The sequence below is a fragment of the Oryctolagus cuniculus genome, chromosome 7, assembly GCF_964237555.1.
Source record: "Oryctolagus cuniculus chromosome 7, mOryCun1.1, whole genome shotgun sequence".
NCBI lineage: Eukaryota > Metazoa > Chordata > Mammalia > Lagomorpha > Leporidae > Oryctolagus > Oryctolagus cuniculus.
The window spans coordinates 152,214,626-152,231,864 of record NC_091438.1 but is presented as its reverse complement, the minus strand read 5'-3'; the positions used below and the strand labels follow the sequence as shown (position 1 = coordinate 152,231,864).

At 60.4% G+C, this 17,239-nt stretch overlaps 1 protein-coding gene across 3 annotated transcripts in view; it reads left to right on the top strand.

The window, feature by feature from the left end:
- IGSF21 (immunoglobin superfamily member 21) overlaps nucleotides 1-17,239 on the top strand; it is a 232,121-nt gene that overhangs the window by 75,039 nt on the left and 139,843 nt on the right. For 2 of the 3 annotated variants that reach the window (XM_070079221.1, XM_017346520.3), the window contains exon 2: nucleotides 16,654-16,766. In XM_070079221.1, the coding sequence (XP_069935322.1) occupies nucleotides 16,654-16,766 (113 nt within the window). Of the gene's footprint in view, nucleotides 1-1,682; nucleotides 1,877-16,653; nucleotides 16,767-17,239 lie in introns of those variants that run through there. The other variant, XM_070079222.1, reaches the window with a different exon arrangement.

Here is a 17,239-nt window from a genome sequence, read left to right as displayed (position 1 = left end):
CCCCTGGGGTGGGGCCCTGTGACTAGGTCAGGCCACATCTCCAGGTCAGCGGTGCCATGAAAACATCGCACCGTCACCCAGGGGTGACTCCTCGTGGGCACGGGTTCCGGGGTTGGGGTGCAAAGCCCCGGGGAGGAGGGGCATCTGGGGGTTCTGCCTGCACACACGTGGTGGGTTCATTTGGGTCTGCAGAAGCCTCTCTGGGCTGGGACTGGAAAATCCAGAGTGACAAAGTCAAGATGACAGCACCAGCCTCCGCTGCCTTCTCTCCAAGAGCACTAATATTAAGCACTTCTGGACCCCTAAGAGCACAGTGCCTTATGAAGGATTTAAAAACAAATAACAGCAACAGAAAACTCCGTCTCGCTAGGGAGCGGAGACTAATGATGCAGAAAGCAAGCCCTGCCTTAGATACCATCAAGGGGGCTCAGGACTGATGGAGGCCTGGCAGGAGGACTCTGGCAGGGGCCGGAGCCCCTGTTTGTGCTCTGCTCGGGTGCCCGGCTCAGCAGCTAGCAAATACTGGTCCAGTAGGGACCTGGTAACCCATCGGCATGAGTGCTCCCCGCCCTGAGCTGGCCAACAGCAGGGCTCAGGTCCCTGGGGGGCAGAGGAAGCTGCTGCCCTAGCCTTGGTAGAAGAGCACCGGTCTAGTGGCGCGGGCAGACACGGCTCGGGACAGCCCCAGCCTAGAAGCCACCTGAGGTCGCTCTCGGGTAGGCCGCGTAATCGCAGCCTTGGGGTTTCACACCAGCGACTCAGGTGGATGGTTAAAGCACAGAATCCGGAAAAAGGCAACACATGTGTGAATATCAAAACCAGCCTGCTGCCGGCGCTGCGGCTCACTAGGCTAATCCTCGGCCTGTGGCACCGGCACACCGGGTTCTAGTCCCGGTCGGGGCACTGGATTCTGTCCTGGTTGCCCCTCTTCCAGTCCAGCTCTCTGCTATGGCCAGGGAGGGCAGTGGAGGATGGCCCAGGTGCTTGGGCCCTGCACCCGCATGGGAGACCAGGGGGAAGCACCTGGCTCCTGGCTTCGGATCAGCGCAGCACGCCGGCCGTAGCGGCCATTTTGGGGGGTGAACCAATGGAAGGAAGACCTTTCTCTCTGTCTCTCTCTTTCACTGTCTAACTCTCTGCCTGTCAAAAAAATAAATAAATAAAAATTAAAAAAAAAAAAACACCAGCCTGCTGAGAAAAGGTAGCACAGAGAGGCGAGGCCAGCACACTTCTGTTTCTATGGGGTCAAGAGAAAGTAGAGCTAGAGCGCGATGAAGCAGGGGGTGGCAACAGGGGAGGGGCTGGAGGGGGCTTTCTGGGGCACCCAGAATGTTCTAGATTCTGCTGGGAGTGGCGGCCCCAATGGGGGGGGGTGTGTGTGCGTAAAAAGGTATCGAGTTGTTCACTGGAGATGGGTGCCTTTCACTATAAATTACACCCATAAAAAGCAACGCAATCGTTATGACGACCACCTCGAGTAATCTGTGAGCGCGAGGCTTCTGTTACCCCTGAGCCCGGGGCGGGGGTCAGCGTCAGGACCCCTCCCTCGACAGGAGGTGGCCGTTGCCATGCCCGACAGCTCGGAGCGAGGAGCTGACGCCCCCCCCCCCCACGCCACCGTGTGCAGGGCCGCCTCAAGCCCACTCCCAGGACAGCAGGTGCAGCTGGGGTGCAGTCAACACTTGTGCATTGTGGTCGCACCGTGCTGGTCTAGGTCGCACCGGACTGGCAGTCCCCGTGCCACCTACGCCCTGAGGCCCCCCAGGGCGAAACAAATGCCCTCTGGTCCCCCTGCCCCCGCCCGCCTACTCCATGCCTGACTCTTCCGTTTAATTAGACACCCACAATCCCCAGCGTGGCCTGCGGTGGCCAGAAGGTACGTGGTGGGTGAGCGATTCAGGTGAGGGCAGCCCTCTCCTGCCGAGCCGCTGTAACAGGCGATGCTTATCTTGTAGGACACGTGTGTAATACAGTATTCATAGGGAGACCAGATTGCTCTCCTGTCCAGAAGGCAGAGAGACAGAGGAAGGGGAGGGCGAAGCCGCCCCCACGGCGTCACCCTCTGCCAGCAGGGACGCCTGTGCCTGCTGTGAGGCCGAGTTCCGCCCAGGGAGACCTCAGGGGGCCTAGGACCTTTGCTTCCCAAAATCCAAACGTTCTTGGACTTGGGTGGGGGGAGTGGCAGGAAAGATGCTCTGACCATGGGGGACGTCGGCTGGGGGGGCACAGCTGGTACTGGGACCTTCTGCGATCTGCATTTGCAGCTTGCTGTGGCCGGTCCTGCCGGCGGGGAGGGGGGGCTCTCTGCCACCCCAGGGGCTCCCGAGTCCACGGTCACGCCTTCTGGAAGTCTGCGGTCCACTCCACACAGCGCAGCTCAACCTCAGCCCTGCAGACATGCCAGCTGCCCTGTGCATTGGAGGGCGCTGAGCAGCGGCCCCGGCTCCCACCCACTGGGCGCCAGGCAGTGGCCCCCCCGAAATGTCCCCTGGGACTCAGCGGGACTCAGCAGTCGCCCCTGGTTCAGAACCACTCAGCTTTTTTTTTAAAAACCCTTTTTATTTATTTGAAAGGCAGAGTGACAGAGAGGGAGATGCAGAGAGAGAGATCTTCCATCGGCTGGTTCACCCCTCAATGGCTGCAACAGCCAGTGCTGGGGCAGGCTGAAGCCAGGAGCCAGGAGCTTCTTCCAAGTCTCCCACGTGGGTGCAGGGGCCCAAGCATGTGGGCCATCCTCCACTGCTTTCCCAGGCGCATTAGCAGGGAGCTGCATCTGGGACTCTGGCAGACTCTCCTGTATGGAGTGCCGGCATTGCCAACAGCAGCTGGACCGGATCTCTACAACGCCAGCCCCGGGAACCACAGAGCCTAGGGGATAACCGCAGGCAGCGGCTGCACGGGGCAGACATGCGCGGCCACGCCGGTCATGGAGCCCCGTGGCTGGAGGAGTGAGAACGCCGAGATTTCCACCGTGCCAAGTGAGCCTGCTCCCCCGGTGCATCCGGGCCCAGAACTCGGCCCCTATGAGATCATTTCCAGCAGCCGCAGGTCCAGAGAGCAAGGCCTGCAGGATCTCTGCCGAGCAAAGTCCCCGTGCAAAGCTCGAGTGAGGTCACCCTGACAGGCGAGTTGCCTTTTGGGGAGAGAAAAATAACAGACCAAAAACAAATTTAGTTTCTTTGTTCTGCCTTTAGCTTGGGAGCTGAGCAATTAATTCTCCTATGCTAACGGACTTCTGTGTTTATGAGGCATTATTATTTCATGTAGGCCTATTGTAAATTATAGGTTTTTTTTCCATTAAGTTGCTCCGTTGTCCTTATTCGGACCAGTTTATAACCCACCTTCGTCTGTGTTCCCCGCGTAATAACCGAGTTTCTTTTAAAATATTCCTTCATCAGCGATCGTCCGCATTGCAATTTTTCTTCTAAGTCGGGGGCGGTTCTCTGTTGCTCACGGGTTTGTCCTCGTGATTCCTGCTGACGCTGGAGGGAGGCTGTGGTGCTGCCGGGCCCTCTGTGAACTTGGCCTTGAACGTCTCCACACGGGAACCGAAACGGCGTCCGCCCCTGCGAGCTCGGCCCCGGGCCCCCGAGGCTCAGCCAGGGGTGAGCCATTGTCCCACAGCTTCCCAGCGGCTCCCTCCAAGCAGCCCTGCTGGTAGAAGCAGATGGGGACGTGGAGGTGACTTCAGGAGCCGGGTCATGATCGGGGAGCGAGGCCTGGTCCAGGTCCTGCATGTCAGCGTACTGCTCGCCAGGCACTGCCCCAGGCTCCTTGCCTTTGCGTCTCTGCGTCTCCCCTGCCCTAGCCCTAAGGATAAAGATACCCATCCCCACTTTGCAGAGGTGACAACTGAGGTGGAGAGCAGTAAAACGACTTCTTCGGGGCCCCAGGGCTGGCCAGTGGCAGCGGGAAGGCATCCCCAGGTCTGTCTGATTCCCAGGCCCCAGGTCGTCCCGTGGGCCTGACAATGTATTCCTGTGCCGAGAACACCAGTGTTTCCCACAGTGTTCTCAGAACTCCCCCCTCCCTCTCTTCTCAGCAAACCATCACCTTTGAGAAATAAGTGCCTTGAGCCCCCACCCCACCCCCAACTTTTTAAAAGATTTTATTTATTTTATTTGAGAGGCAGAGTTACACACACAGAGAAGGAGAGACAGAGAGAGAGGTCTTCCATCTGCTGGTTCATTCCCCAGATGGCCGCAATGGCCAGAGCTGAGCATTTGCTCAGAGAAGCCTGAGACACACGGAGCAGCACAGGGTTCCAGGAGCCATGACGGTCAGGCCCAATGCAGCAGTCTGTGGGAGTCCATGCCCTTGGCCCTGGTCTCAGCCGGTGACCTGCTGCCCGGTGACGCCTTCCCCCAGTGCCATCATCTGCCCTGATGATATCGCACGGGTGAGAGGTCTGGCTGGACAGTTCCTGCCCTTCTATGGCCTCCGTATGGCCCATCCATGAAATGGGCAGGAAAGTCACCCATGTTGGGCCCGGCAGGGAGTCCGAGGAGCCCTGGGTGTCTGCAGAGGGCCACAGAGCCGCCGCCCCAAGCCTTATTCATAGTCTAACCACATCATTATCAATAATGAAACACAAATTAATAATAAATAAACAAACTAATGATAAATAATACATAGGTCATGAATAATACATTAATACCACAAGGCTTTTGAACATCTATTGCCTCTGACGGAGGGAATTTGATTAGTTGGCTGAAGATCACAGACGGGAATATTCCAGAAGACCTGGGGTGTCGGGGCAGGGGATGGACAGCAGCGCGCCAGCTACGTCTCCCTGCAAAGGCAAAGGGTCGTGAGGTCCCTGGGGGCCCAGAGGGGGGCCAGGAGTCCTGGCGGGGGTGGAGGTCCCTCCTGATCTTTCACGGGAGATCCAAAGTCCAATAAAGCAAAAAAGAAAAAAAAATCAAAAGCAGCCAACCCCAGCAGTACTGGATCTTGCCACCAAGGCAAACCCTTAGTTGACGATACCTGAGTGATTTCTTTGTTCATCTACAGATTCACTCATTCAATTCATTCGTTCAGTGTGTCTCGCGCGCCAGCAACAGCGTGCAAAGCACCAGGAGTTCAGTGCTGGAAAACCCACCTGGTGTTCAGGTGCTCACAGTCCACCGTGGGAGACAGACTGGCACACGGGTGTCACCTTGCCATGACCTGGGGCTGCAGTCGCTGCTATTGTGGGGGCCCTGGGGCAGGTGAGGTTGGGCTGTGTGCCAGGAGAGACTTCTAGGTCAGTTAGATCTTAAAAAAAAAAAGATTTATTTATTTATTTGAAAGCCAGAGTTACACACAGAGAAGGAGAGGCAGAGAGAGAGAGAGAGAGAGAGAGAGAGAGAGAGGTAGAGACAGAGAGAGAGGTCTTCCATCCGCTGGTTCACTCCCCAGATGGCCTCAACGGCTGGAGCCGCACCGATCTGAAACCAGGAGCCAGGAGCTTATTCTGGGTCTCCCACGTGGGTGCAGGGGCCCAAGGACTTGGGCCATCTTCCACTGCTTTCCCAGGCCACAGCAGAGAGCTGGATCAGAAGTGGTGCAGCTGGGTCTTGAACCGGCGCCCATATGGGATGCCGGCGCTGCAGGCGACAGCTTTACCCGCCATACCACCGTGCCGGCCCCTGGTCAGTTAGATCTAAGCAAAGGCCTGGAGTGCAGGCTGGGGGGCGGGGGGCAGAGCAATGACAGGTGTTCCCAGCAGCAAGAACAGCCAGTGCGGAGTCCTGGGAGCCGGCTGGGGCCTGGTGTGCTTGGGGATCCCCCGGCGGTCAGGGTGGCTGAGGCCGCGCGTGTGAGGGCGGCAGGAGCGGAGCTGAGGTGCAGACAGACGCAGGAGCAGTCTGGTGTGAAGGGAAGGGCGCCGCCTCCGTCCCTGAGGCCACGGGGAGACAAGGAAGGGTCCGGTTGCAGGTGTGACGTGGGGACCCGGGGTGGCAGAGCAGTGCACATGAGTCCAGGGCTCTGCAGCGCACAGAGCCCCATGGCACATGGGCCTCGTGCCTGTTCACAAAGCATGCCAGTGGTGTGCTCCCTCCCTGCCCCCATGCCACACGTCAGCCAGGGAGCTGGAGGGGGACACCTGCCCTCGGACCTCAAGGGGTCCTGGTCTGGTGGTGGAGACATACACACAAAGACCCGTATGTTGCCTTATACTGGAATTACAATGGGATGATTGTGGGCGATGACCAAGCTATGGTCAAGGGTCTGTGGGCTCGGCAGAGGGGGTGTCAGGCACGCGTCAGGGAGGGAGGGGCCGTTGCCCTGGGCCTGGAAGGACACAGACAAACCCCCCCGGATGGACTCAGAGGGGAAGAGGAGAGAGCACAGGCAGAGAGAGAAAGCTTGAGGGGCGGCAGGAGGGGCTGGTGGGGGTGGGCGGCAAGGCGGCGGAAGCGCGGAGCGAGACTGATTGAGTTGGAGGGGCCGAGAGAGGCAAGCTCATCAGGGGCCCAGTTGGCCATGACCGACGCTGAACTTGATCCTGGATTGGAAGGCAATGGAGCAAGGAAATGGAATGGCGTTCACCAGAGAGGCGGCGTCATCATATCTGCATTTCAGAGCTGCCATTGCGACTCGGGGCGGTGGGTGCCCGAGGGGCGGGAGGCCAGCAAGCCGGCTGCCGCCAGGCCTCGGGGAGGGATGCTGCGGCCCAGGCCAAGGCAGGATGGGTGCAGAGGCGACAACTGTGGGACGGGGGGACAGTTCCATGCTGGGGGGACACGTGAGCTGTTGGCTGCCCCTTCATTGTCCACTGGGTTTTCTTTTCTATTTTTTTTTCAAGATATATTTATTTTATTTGAAAGTAAAGTTACAAAGAAAGAGAGAGAGAGACTTTCTATCCTCTGGTTCACTCCGCAGATGGCCACAATGGCTGGGGCTGGACCGAAGTGAGGATCCAGGAGTTTCTTCTACTGCTTTCCCAGGCCATTTGCAGGGAGCTGGATCGCAAGTGGAGCAGCCGGGGCTCGAACCGGCGCCCATAAGGGGGATGTTGGTATCAGAGGCAGTGACTTAACCCGCTGAGTCACAGTGCCCACCCAGTGGCTGTGCTTTGCTTCTCCTAAAAGGCCTCCCTCATCCTCGGCCCAGCTGCTCACCCTCCCAAGGTGGTGGGAGCACCTGTGGGCCCAGCAAGGAGGGTGTATTTCACAGAGCCCTCTGCACCTGCCTGCAGGATCCGGTGGCGGCAATTGTTAATAATATTTATTACGACAGTAACGACGCAGGCGGGAGCCCGGGGCGGCTGTCGTCGCCGTGGCGATGCGGTGTTTATCTTCATGCAGTAGGGCTGACCGCCTTTCTTGGTGAGTGGTGATGCACGGAGCTGCTGCGATCACGCAGAGTTAAATCCCGGATGCACGGCATGGGGGAGGGAGGCACAGGGGGCTTTAGGGCCCCGCCTCCCTCCATCATCCCTGGCGGGGCCTCCAGTCTCACTGGTGGCACTGCCACCTGTCTGCCCCGCGGCGAGTCTCAGTGTGGTCCCACTGGTTCCCCCGGGAGAGTGAGCTCTCTGCACCACTTCCAACACAGAGGTGGGGACGGGGCTCAGTCCCTGCCCCAGGAACCCTTAGATGGGTGGCGTCTGATGGATGCTCTGTTAGAAGTGGCTTCACTGGTTTCTTGGTTCAGGTGACACGTGACGGGCACTTCTGGGCCACAGGGATTGGTCCAGAGCTGGGCCAGAGGATTCTGTGTCAGGGATGGGATGGAAGAAGTTGGCAACCTCATCTCAGGGACTCTTACGTCCCGCAACGCTTCCAGGTCAAACCCACCCTCCGGGCCCTCGGCAGCCTCCGCAGGCTCTGGCCCCCAACACGGTCTACTCCGTCGTGCTGCTGCCCCCTTGTGGATGTGCTTGTGTCTTGTGGCTACCATGGCGGGTCCATCCCACCAGGCGCCAAGAAAGATTTCCCTAATCTCCTGTTTTCAGCATCTCCATTTGGAAGCAAGGGGCAGTGGGCTCCTGGGAGGTGATGGGCGGGGTACTGGTCCAGAGCCAGAGGGCTGACCTGCGAAGCCCGCCTCCCTGCGGTGGGGAGCAGGTCATTCCGTGCGTCTGACCTCAGTCTCCTCCCTATAGAATGCAGACACAGTCCAGAGGGGCACAAGGATGACCAGTGAGATAAGAACCAGATAGCCTTCAAAAACTGTGAGATGCTGGGCGTAACTTCCTTTTTTATTATTCATTCAACAAATGCCGAGTTCCTGCTAAGTGCCGTGTGCTGGTCTAGATTCTGGGGATAACCGTGATGACTAAAATACACAAAACCAAGAACGTGTGGTTCTTGTGAGACGGAGTCAGCACCAGCCTCGCTTCGCCTGGACAGAATGCATGAGCACCTTTTTGAAAAATCTGAGAAGTAAACATTAGCAGGTGGGCTGGAGCAGAACACTAGAATCCTAAGTACCATGGACAGGGTGAACATCAAGAAAACCCACAGTCTCATCAGGTCACACTTAAAATGCTCAGGACACAAACAAAATCACTCAGTGTGCGAAAAACCATGAAGATCGCAGCTCACCTGGGGGAAGGCGATCAATAGACCAGTAATGAGACGGCACATCTGGCGGAATTATCGGACAGAATCTTCAAGGCGCTATTAAAAAATGCTGGGACAAGTGCTCAAAAATAGTCTCGGAAAAATATCAGAATAGAAAGCTTAGCGAAGAACTGAAAGAGAAAGAGAGCCAAATGGACACTTTACAGCCACCAGTACAATCAACGAAATAGAAAGTGCGCTGGGTGGACTCCGAACGGGCAGAGGAAAGAATCGGTGAACCTGCGGGTCCATCGATAGCGCGGGTCCATCGATAGCGCGGGTCCATCGATAGCACGGGTCCACTCTGAACAAGAGAGGAAGAAAGATTGCAGCCCCGCCCCCCCCCCACACACACACAGAGTCTCTGCTCCCAGGGGCTCACATCCTAGTTAGGCAGTGATAAATGTTTCCAAAAGAATAACGCGGGGTAGGGTCGGAGAATGACAGGTGTGTGGTTTCCTATTGGCTGGTCAGAACAGCTTCTGCAAAAAAAAAAAAAAAAAAAAAAAAAAAAAAAGCCCTTGAGTGGGGGATACCTGGGGTACTCGGGGATCACCAGAGCTCACTGTGAGTGGGGGCCTGCGTGAGTCTGAGAGTGAAGAGCAGTGATGTCAGGGAGGTGGCGGGGCAAAGTTGGCAGGGTGGGGGAGGGGCGGCCCATTAGGAAGCATGGCTGTGGGCCAAGCAGTTAATGGTGGCTTCTCAGCCCAGGGAGGCAGCCGTGGAGGCTGAGCTGGGTGGACTCTGGGCCTGTTTTACAGCGCTTGCAGGCCGGGGGAGAGGAGGACTCCAGGAAGATTGGGGTGCTTGGAGCTCCCTGGTGGAGAAATCGGGGTGTAGGGGGGATAGCACCTCAGTTCAGGTCCTGATCCCTTGTGGGGCTTGAAGACATCTGCATGAGGGCGCTTGCATTTCTCTGTGTGAAGGCGCCCGGCTAAGCGGAGCCAGTGCATTTGGGCTTATGGGACGGCGCGAGGAGCCGGGCTTGTCTGCTGCCAGCTACCTGCTTACTGTCGGAGACAGGGAAACGGGAGATGCCAGGGCACAGAGTACGGGCTCAGCTCACCTTCCCAGGAGATGCACGCCCTGGGTCGCTGAGTCCGGCGGGCTGGCAGGCAGCGGTCAGATGTGCCCTGGCTGGTCCTTGCTCTCAGGCTGCGCTATTTTGGGGGCTCAGGAAGTGCTGCCCCTTGTTCCTGGCTTCCACTGGCGGATCCTCTCTGCCCCACCCCCTGTGCTGTCTGGGGAGCCACCCGATTATGTCCTGGGTCTTCCTCATTCTTGGGGAAGAGAGCCCGATGGGGCGGAGTTGAGCAAAGCCTAGCTCTCCTCCTCACGCCTGGCCACCGAGAGGCACCTGGACCCTCGGAGCTGGCAGCAGCACCTGGCCATGCAGGTGTGGTCAGACAGGCGGGTTTAGAAGGCACCTGGGGTCATGGCAGGCCCTCACCTCAGGCTGCCCAGGACAAGGCCCGCAAGGGCGAGGTGGGAACACGGGAGACCCTCAAGGGCATCAGAGGAACCCACGTTTCCCGCCTTCAGCAGGCTGCTGGGCACCTGCGGAACACAGCGAATCAGCGGTTCCCGGCCTTAGGGCGTGGTGAGCGCACTCAGAATAGGTCAGGGCCTGTGTGGCAGGAATGGGGAGGTCTTCTGGGGACTGTGGTACCTGGGGAGGCGCTGCGTTTCCCAAGGGAGTGACATTCCCATGGATCCTGAAGGCTGAGCAGAAAGTCACGCAAGCAGAGAACGAGGGGAGAGCCTGGGCTGGGGTCCAGGGGTGAGAGACGGGGGGGGGGGGGGGCTGCGTGTGCGGGGAGCAGGAGGCAGCAGGCCTGGGAGGAGGGGCAGTGAGTGGGGGAGGTGGCCCGGAGAGGATGTGCACCTGTTCCCCTGGGGCACTGGGAAGTCCCCGCAGGCCCTGCAGAGACCAGGGGCGTGCACCGTGGAGAGAGCAGGGGAGTGTGAGGCGGGGCAGGGAGTCGGGAGCAAGATCCTGACCTCGCAGCCACGCCCTCTGCCACCAGCAGCGTCTGCTGAGTCGCTGGGAGTCCAGCACCAAAGCAGGACTCCCCATTGACACCCCCACTCCCTGGGAGCTGGGCGAGGAAAGAATGGGTCCCCCTACTGTCCGACAGGAAGAGAGGCTTAAGGGCCATCCAGGGCCGTGGGGGACTTACGACGGGGGTGAGCCGCTCATCCAGGCTTGCACGAACTTACCTGTTGCGGAGCTGAACGCCCCTTGTCCCAGGAGACTCCTCCGTCCTCAGCAGGCACTCTAATAAAATGGCCTCTCGGGGAGCCAGCCTCCCTCTCTTGGGACCCCTTCGCTGACCTCTGACCTGTCCACCCTCGAGCCAGCCCTCCGAGCTGGGAGCTGGGGGCGTGGCCAGGTGAGTTTCCCAGGAGGGGGCATGGCGGCTAAATGTTGCCAGCGATTTTGCTCAATGCGTCTTAGCGGGAGTGGCGTGTCTGGGGAGAGCGGTGGGAGACGCGGGGAGAGCGATGGCACAGATCAGAACAAGGACTCGCTTTGTAAGGAGGAACCCGTCGGTGCTCCTGATGTGTGCCTCCGTGCCGTGCTGCACGTCGGGGTCGATGGGTGCCAAATTTAACACCCAGAAAGACACAACCCTGCCTTTAGCTGGTGGCGGGGTAATGGGCAGATCCCCAGGAAAGGGGTGTGACATTGTACCGGGAAGGAAAATGGCCAAGGCACCAGACCTGGGTCTGTGCTGTTAGCATCTGGTGTGGAAGATTCTAGAAATCCCATTCCCCCTGCATTTTACAGGGGAGGAAACTGAGGCCCAGAGCTGGTCAGCTTGCCAAGCAAGGCTCCGGAGCTGCCTGGCCGCGGGGCTGGGCCAGAACTCCCCTCTGCTGTGCCCGTCCCTCTGTTCCCACCGCCTCCTGGCTGGCCGCCCCTTTCTGAAATGCCCTCCCTGAAGGGTCTGGCACTGGGGGCCCTGCTGGGGCCTCCTCCCTGGGGTTTCACAGCCTCCATTGTGCTCCATGGGGTCTCCTGACTTTGGCCCCGGCCTGGAGGCATTGACAGGTGCAGCTGCTGGATGGCAGTTCCTGCTCTTCTCTCCTCTGTCCACCCTGGGGCTTCCTCCCTAGCCTGGACCAGGAGCACTGGATGCCAAGAAGCCTGGGGCCGCCCCCCTGTGTGGGCGGGGCTGGGTGGACAAAGTCTTGACCATGCTCCTCCCCCACCCGGACCCTGGCGTGGTTCCTGCACCCACCTCGCACAGGAGGAAGCCGTAACCCACCCAGCTTGCTGCGGAGGGGCACCGAGAGAATCTTGGACTGGACAGCAGGTGTCGCGTTTGGGGGAGGACGGCGGTGGGGAGGAACCAGAAAGCAGGGGAGAAAAACAGGTGCATTCGGTGTTTGGAAAGCCATGGAGTTTTGTGCATTAACAGAGTCAGCCCGAGGGAGGATGGGCCCTGTGTTTGGCCCTGGGGGAGCCTCTTGGCAATGGACGCCCACCGTCTCCTCTCCTGCGTGGGTCTGTCTGGGCCGCTGATTTCTCACCTGTGAGCCGTGTGTCGCTGGGAGCTGTCACAGCCTCTCCTGGCACATCTGCCTGGCCTTCCCCTGCCTCCTCTCTGTCCTCCTCCAGCCCTGGAGCCCACACACTGTCTGATGCTTGTCACGGCCTTGGACGGGAGGGGTGCCGGGAGCCCACAGTGCACTGTCAGGCTCTGGCCTTGAACTCTGAGGGAGTGGTGGGGTCTCCACTCTGCTCGCCATCCCTTGCTTGAGCCTGGCTCCACCTGATGTCTCTGTGTGTTGGGGGGCGGGAGGGGGTCCCAATTGCTCGGAGCGCAGTTCCGGGTCTTGTCCTTCCCACCCTCAGCTGGCCCAGGCCCCACAGCCACTGCCCTGCCCTGTCTGAGGCCCTGGCTAAAGATGCAGGGGTAGGGCCGGTGCTGTGGCACAGCGGGTAAAGTTGCCCCTGTGTCGCCGGCATCCCATATGGGCGCTGGTTCGTCTCCCAGCTGCTCCACTTCCCATCCAGCTCCCTGGTAATGAGCCTGGGAAAGCAGCAGAAGATGGTCCAAGTGTTTGGGCCCCTGCACCCACGTGGGAGACCCGGAAGAAATTCCTGGCTCCTGGCTTCTGCCTGGCCATGTGGGGAGAGAACCAGTGGATGGAGGATCTCTTCTCTCTGTCTCACCTTGCTGTAATTCTTTCAACTAAAATAAATAAAATCTTAAAATATACAAAAAGGATGTAATGGCAGCCACCAGAACGGCCAATGGAGGACCCAGAATTCTCGGGTGACCTCAGCAAGTCCTCCGACTCTGATCTGGGAGGTAGCGAAAGCAACCGGGCTTTGAGGCCGCCGGATCTGGGTTCAAATCTCAGCATGGCTGTCTGGTCCTTGTGGTTTGGAACAAGGCACTTCACGGCTCTGCACAGCGATGCTCTCGGCGACAGGGATGTGTCCTCAGGACCGGCTTGCCGGGGTGGGGCGAGGAGCCAGGCGGCGCTGGCCGGATCACATCTCACTGCGCCGCGGATACGCCCGAGCTTGTGTGCCCGGAGAGGCAGATGGGCAGGCAGGCAGTCGCGCCCAGCATGACTCCCACAGCAGCCACAGCGGCCCACGCTGCTGCAGGAGCCAACGGCCTGGGGGAGGGGCATACCTGGGAGGAGGTTTTGTCCTGAGAGAGACCCGCCCACTCCCCCGCAGCCTCGAGCCCGGCTCCATCAGCTCCCAGCTCCCAGCCCGGACACACGCATCACTCCCATCTCTGTCCCTCGTGCTTGGCGATGTCCCCGAGTCGACCCACAGCTTGCAGAGGTGTCACCTGTGTGTGTCCCCAAGGACTGCAGTGGGGCTGAGATGGGTGGGGCCGGGCAGGTTCCAGGGCGTGCAGGGTCGGGGGGACAGTACTGGGGGAGCCAGGACAGTCTCTGGGGGGTGCCCTGAGGGGAGAGAGGACATCCTTTCACTTTGCATCCCGGGGACATTTGCTGCCCCACCCTGCTCCAGCCCCAGCTCTGGTCCTACAAGATGCTCTGTGAGTCCGCTGCGGCGTGTATAACGCTGGGAAAACGTCCCAGCACGGTGCGCAGTGGCACACCACTCCAGAGTCTTTGCCTTTGACGTCTGGAATGTTCTCCTGCAGGTACCCATGTGGCTCACAGCTTCCCTTATCCCACCCTCCTCAAAGAGGCTTCCCAGGACCCCCGGTCTAGAGCAGCGCTTTCCCCATAGTTCCCCATTGCCTCAGTTTCCCGCGTTACCTGTAACCTCACCTGTGCCACCTGTAACCTCACCTGTGCCACCTGTATGGCTACCTCTACGATCCGTATCACCACGGGGCGTCATGTCCGTCTTTCAGTTGACCGTGGATTCCCCGGCTGGGACACGGGTCCGGGGTGGCGTGTCTGTTGTCACCTCTGTATCTCCGGTGCCTAGAACAGTGCCTGCTACTGAGAGATAGACCAGAGATCTTCCCACAAATAAAGGGGAGACAGAAAGCAGGAAGGAGAGGAGAATTCTGGGAAGACCCACAGGGCAGGAGCAGGCTCCGTTCCGCGTCACTCAGTGCCGCTCAGAACCGGTTGATGGCAGAAGGGGAGGGGGCTGCCCGAAGCTCCCTGTTCTGGAAGCCCCGCTCTTGCCCTGAGCTGCCCCGACACCACTCACACACTCGCCCTCTAACTCACCTCCTCCCGTGGGCGAGGCCCCGCCTCCTCCCGGTGCTGCATCCTCCCCACCTGCCGTGCTCCTGGCACCGCCGCCCAGTCACAGAGCAGCCCTAGCCCACTTCTGCCTGCTGCTGCCTGGGGCTCCCCCGCGGCGGCCGAACAGCAGTGACCTCCCCGCGCCCCGGCTCACCTCACCTGTACCCACCATCTGCACCCACCCTGCGCGGCCGGAAGAGCCATGCGTCTGAGGCCGTGTCCTTCCCTCCTCCTCCTGGCGGGCGGAGGGGGCTCCTCTGGTCCCCAGCTCCCCAGCCATCTGCACTGGTGGTGCTCACCTGTGGCCCACCGCTTCGAAGGGGAGAGTCGGGGGAGCCAGGTGCTCAGCCACGGCCCAGCCCTGTGGAAGAAGGGGACCACGTCCTGGACTCCTGCCACGGTTCCCCCCGCCACACCTCCCCCCAGTGCCAGCCATCGCCCGAGCCGGGCACAGACGGGCAAGTTGCCTCTCCCCATCACGTGCTCTCGCCTCCCCGCCGCCAGAGAGGCTGCAATCGCGCGCGATTGTCATGGAGCCAGAAGGGGTCTGGGTTAGAGTCCTGGCCCCGTCCCATAGGGCTGTGTGACCTTGGCCGCTCTCTTCCCTGCAGGAAGTGGGAAGAACACACAGTCGCCCTCCTAGGGTTGTGGGGCCGATGCAAGGTGTGAGTGAGTGTGCGTCAAGCCCTTGGCTCAGAGCAGTGCTCTCGCTCTCGGGCCAGCACCCCAGAGGCCTCCCTCTCCTCTCCTTCTCTCCTCCCTCTCCTCCCCTCCTCTCCTTCTCTCCTCCTTCTCCTCCCCTCCTCTCCTCCCTCTTCTCTCCTCCCCTCCTCCCTCCCCTGGGGCGCCCCCTCCTGCGAGAGACCTAGGCATTTCTCATGCTTTGGCTCTGGGGCCATCCAAGCTGGATGAGGGCCAACCCCCCTCCCCGTCCCCTCACAGCCCCCTGATTTCCTCCCACCTCCACGTGTATCCTCTGAGGGTGACGGTGTGACGCCTCCCCTCTCCAACTGTGCATTCCTGGGGGACAGCATGGTGCCTGAGTCCCTTCTGCTGCCCGGAGCCTGGCCCAGGGCCTGCACAGGGCAAGTAGGGCAGGTGGTTAAACAGAAGAAGCAGCCAGAGAGAGGGGATTGGCCCTTCCGCCGGCCGGGCTGCTGTGTGCTTGGACAGCACTGCTCTGAGGCTGCCTGTGAGCCTGCCCCGGGTTCGAGGCCACACAGCGTTGCACCTGCGCCTTCCCCCCACGCTGGAGACCGGCCCTGGAGGCCCGGAGCCAGCCGTTCCCATGTGACTCCAGCTTCCCCATCGATCCCGCGAAGGTCGATTCTTGTTTTTTCCTTCCTGGCGTTTGTAACCACTCAGTTCCAGGCAGGGGTCAGGCCCCCGGGCTCGATCGGCTCAGGTTGCCTGCACAATTGAAATCCCCGAGCCCATCCTGGCTAGTTTTCTCATTAGGACGATTGGTCTGAATTGATCCAGTAGGTCGATAGGCGGACATCAGCCGGCGGGAAGCCGAGCCGATGGGCGCAGAGGATTGGGCAAGAATGAGGTCCCCGGCGGGCTGGAGCGGGCACCCAGGCCTCTGGGACGGGGCTGGCGCAGGCAGAGGGGTGGGCCTGGGTCTCAGCAGGCTGGATTTTGGTGTGGGCGGCTTGGCATTCATAGAGTGGGCCGGAGTCCCAGCCCTGTGCTCTGAGGGGCCAGGCGGGCATTCCCAAGGGCCAGCTCCTGGGTGAGAGGCACTGTCGGGTGCCTGCCGAGGTTTGGCGTCCATGATCACCTCCTCCTCCATCAGCACCCTGGCCAGGGCAGACCCGCCGTCCCTTTGGGTGGGTGGCTTGGGGCCTGTGCGGTGGGAAACGCGGGTGACAAGGCAGCCAGCTGCGGCTTCCCGGGGCTCTCTTCCCATTTCTCCAGGAATGATGTGGGTACAAGGCTGGCACCCTGGGCTTGCAGGGGCCCTGGCTTCGTGGGGTTGCTAAGGGACCGTGTGCAAAGGAATTCAGAAGTGCTGGGGTGCACACAAGTCAGCAGGTGCACTTCCTGCAGAACCTAGGAGGCCCACCAGGCCCCCTCCAGTCTAGGGGGTGGGGCGTGCAGGGCTGGACCCCAAGGGTCTTCCAGCGGGGTATGGGGTGATTCCTGGAGGGGCCAGCACATCCTGTGTGCAGGGGAGAATGGATCCCACAAAGCGCTTCCATCTTGGAGCGTGCCCCTGGAGCCGGGGAGGCGGCCGCAGCAAGAAGCAAAAAGGGAGAAGAGGTGGCCTGCTCTGGGCGGGCGCCCGGTCACTGTTGGCGCAGGCCATGGTGGGAGTGGTGCCCCCAAGCTGAGCGACGTCAGCCCAGCCCTGCAGCCAACACAGTCCTCACACCCTTCTCCTTCCTCCCCCCAGGTTACCTGACGGTCAACATTGAACCGCTCCCCCCAGTGGTGGCTGGGGATGCCGTGACCTTGAAGTGTAACTTCAAGACAGATGGCCGCATGCGTGAGATCGTCTGGTACCGGGTAAGTCGCTGCCGCTGCTGCCCGCTCCGTGCCCAGGCCAGGGCTGGCGGCGGTGTCCAGAGCCCTCCGGTTGCCCCCGGGGCATGGCCATGTGTCCGCCCTGAGCTGCCCTGTGCCCTCTGCTGAGTCCCCACCCCCTGCGGACGCTCCCTCAAAGGTGGTTTTGCCCAACCTCAGGATCTCTCTCCTGCTGGCCCCCTTTGTGTCCCTAAGAGACCCCTACTCATGAGAAACCACGAGTACCGACATAGAAGTGACGGAGACCATCATGGCCGTGGTGGCAGCGGGGCAGCTACGGAGCACGCCCTGGTGCAGGCTCCAGTGTGCAGCGTTGAGCGAGAAAGCGGGGAGGCTTCCTGCCTTCTCAGCAGTCGCCCACGGAGCCCCACGCCCCTCCGTGTGGGACTGGGGCTGGTGTCCGGCCTGGGAGGAGCCCACGTGTGCAGGTGTTGGCAACAGGAAGAGCAGCTGCG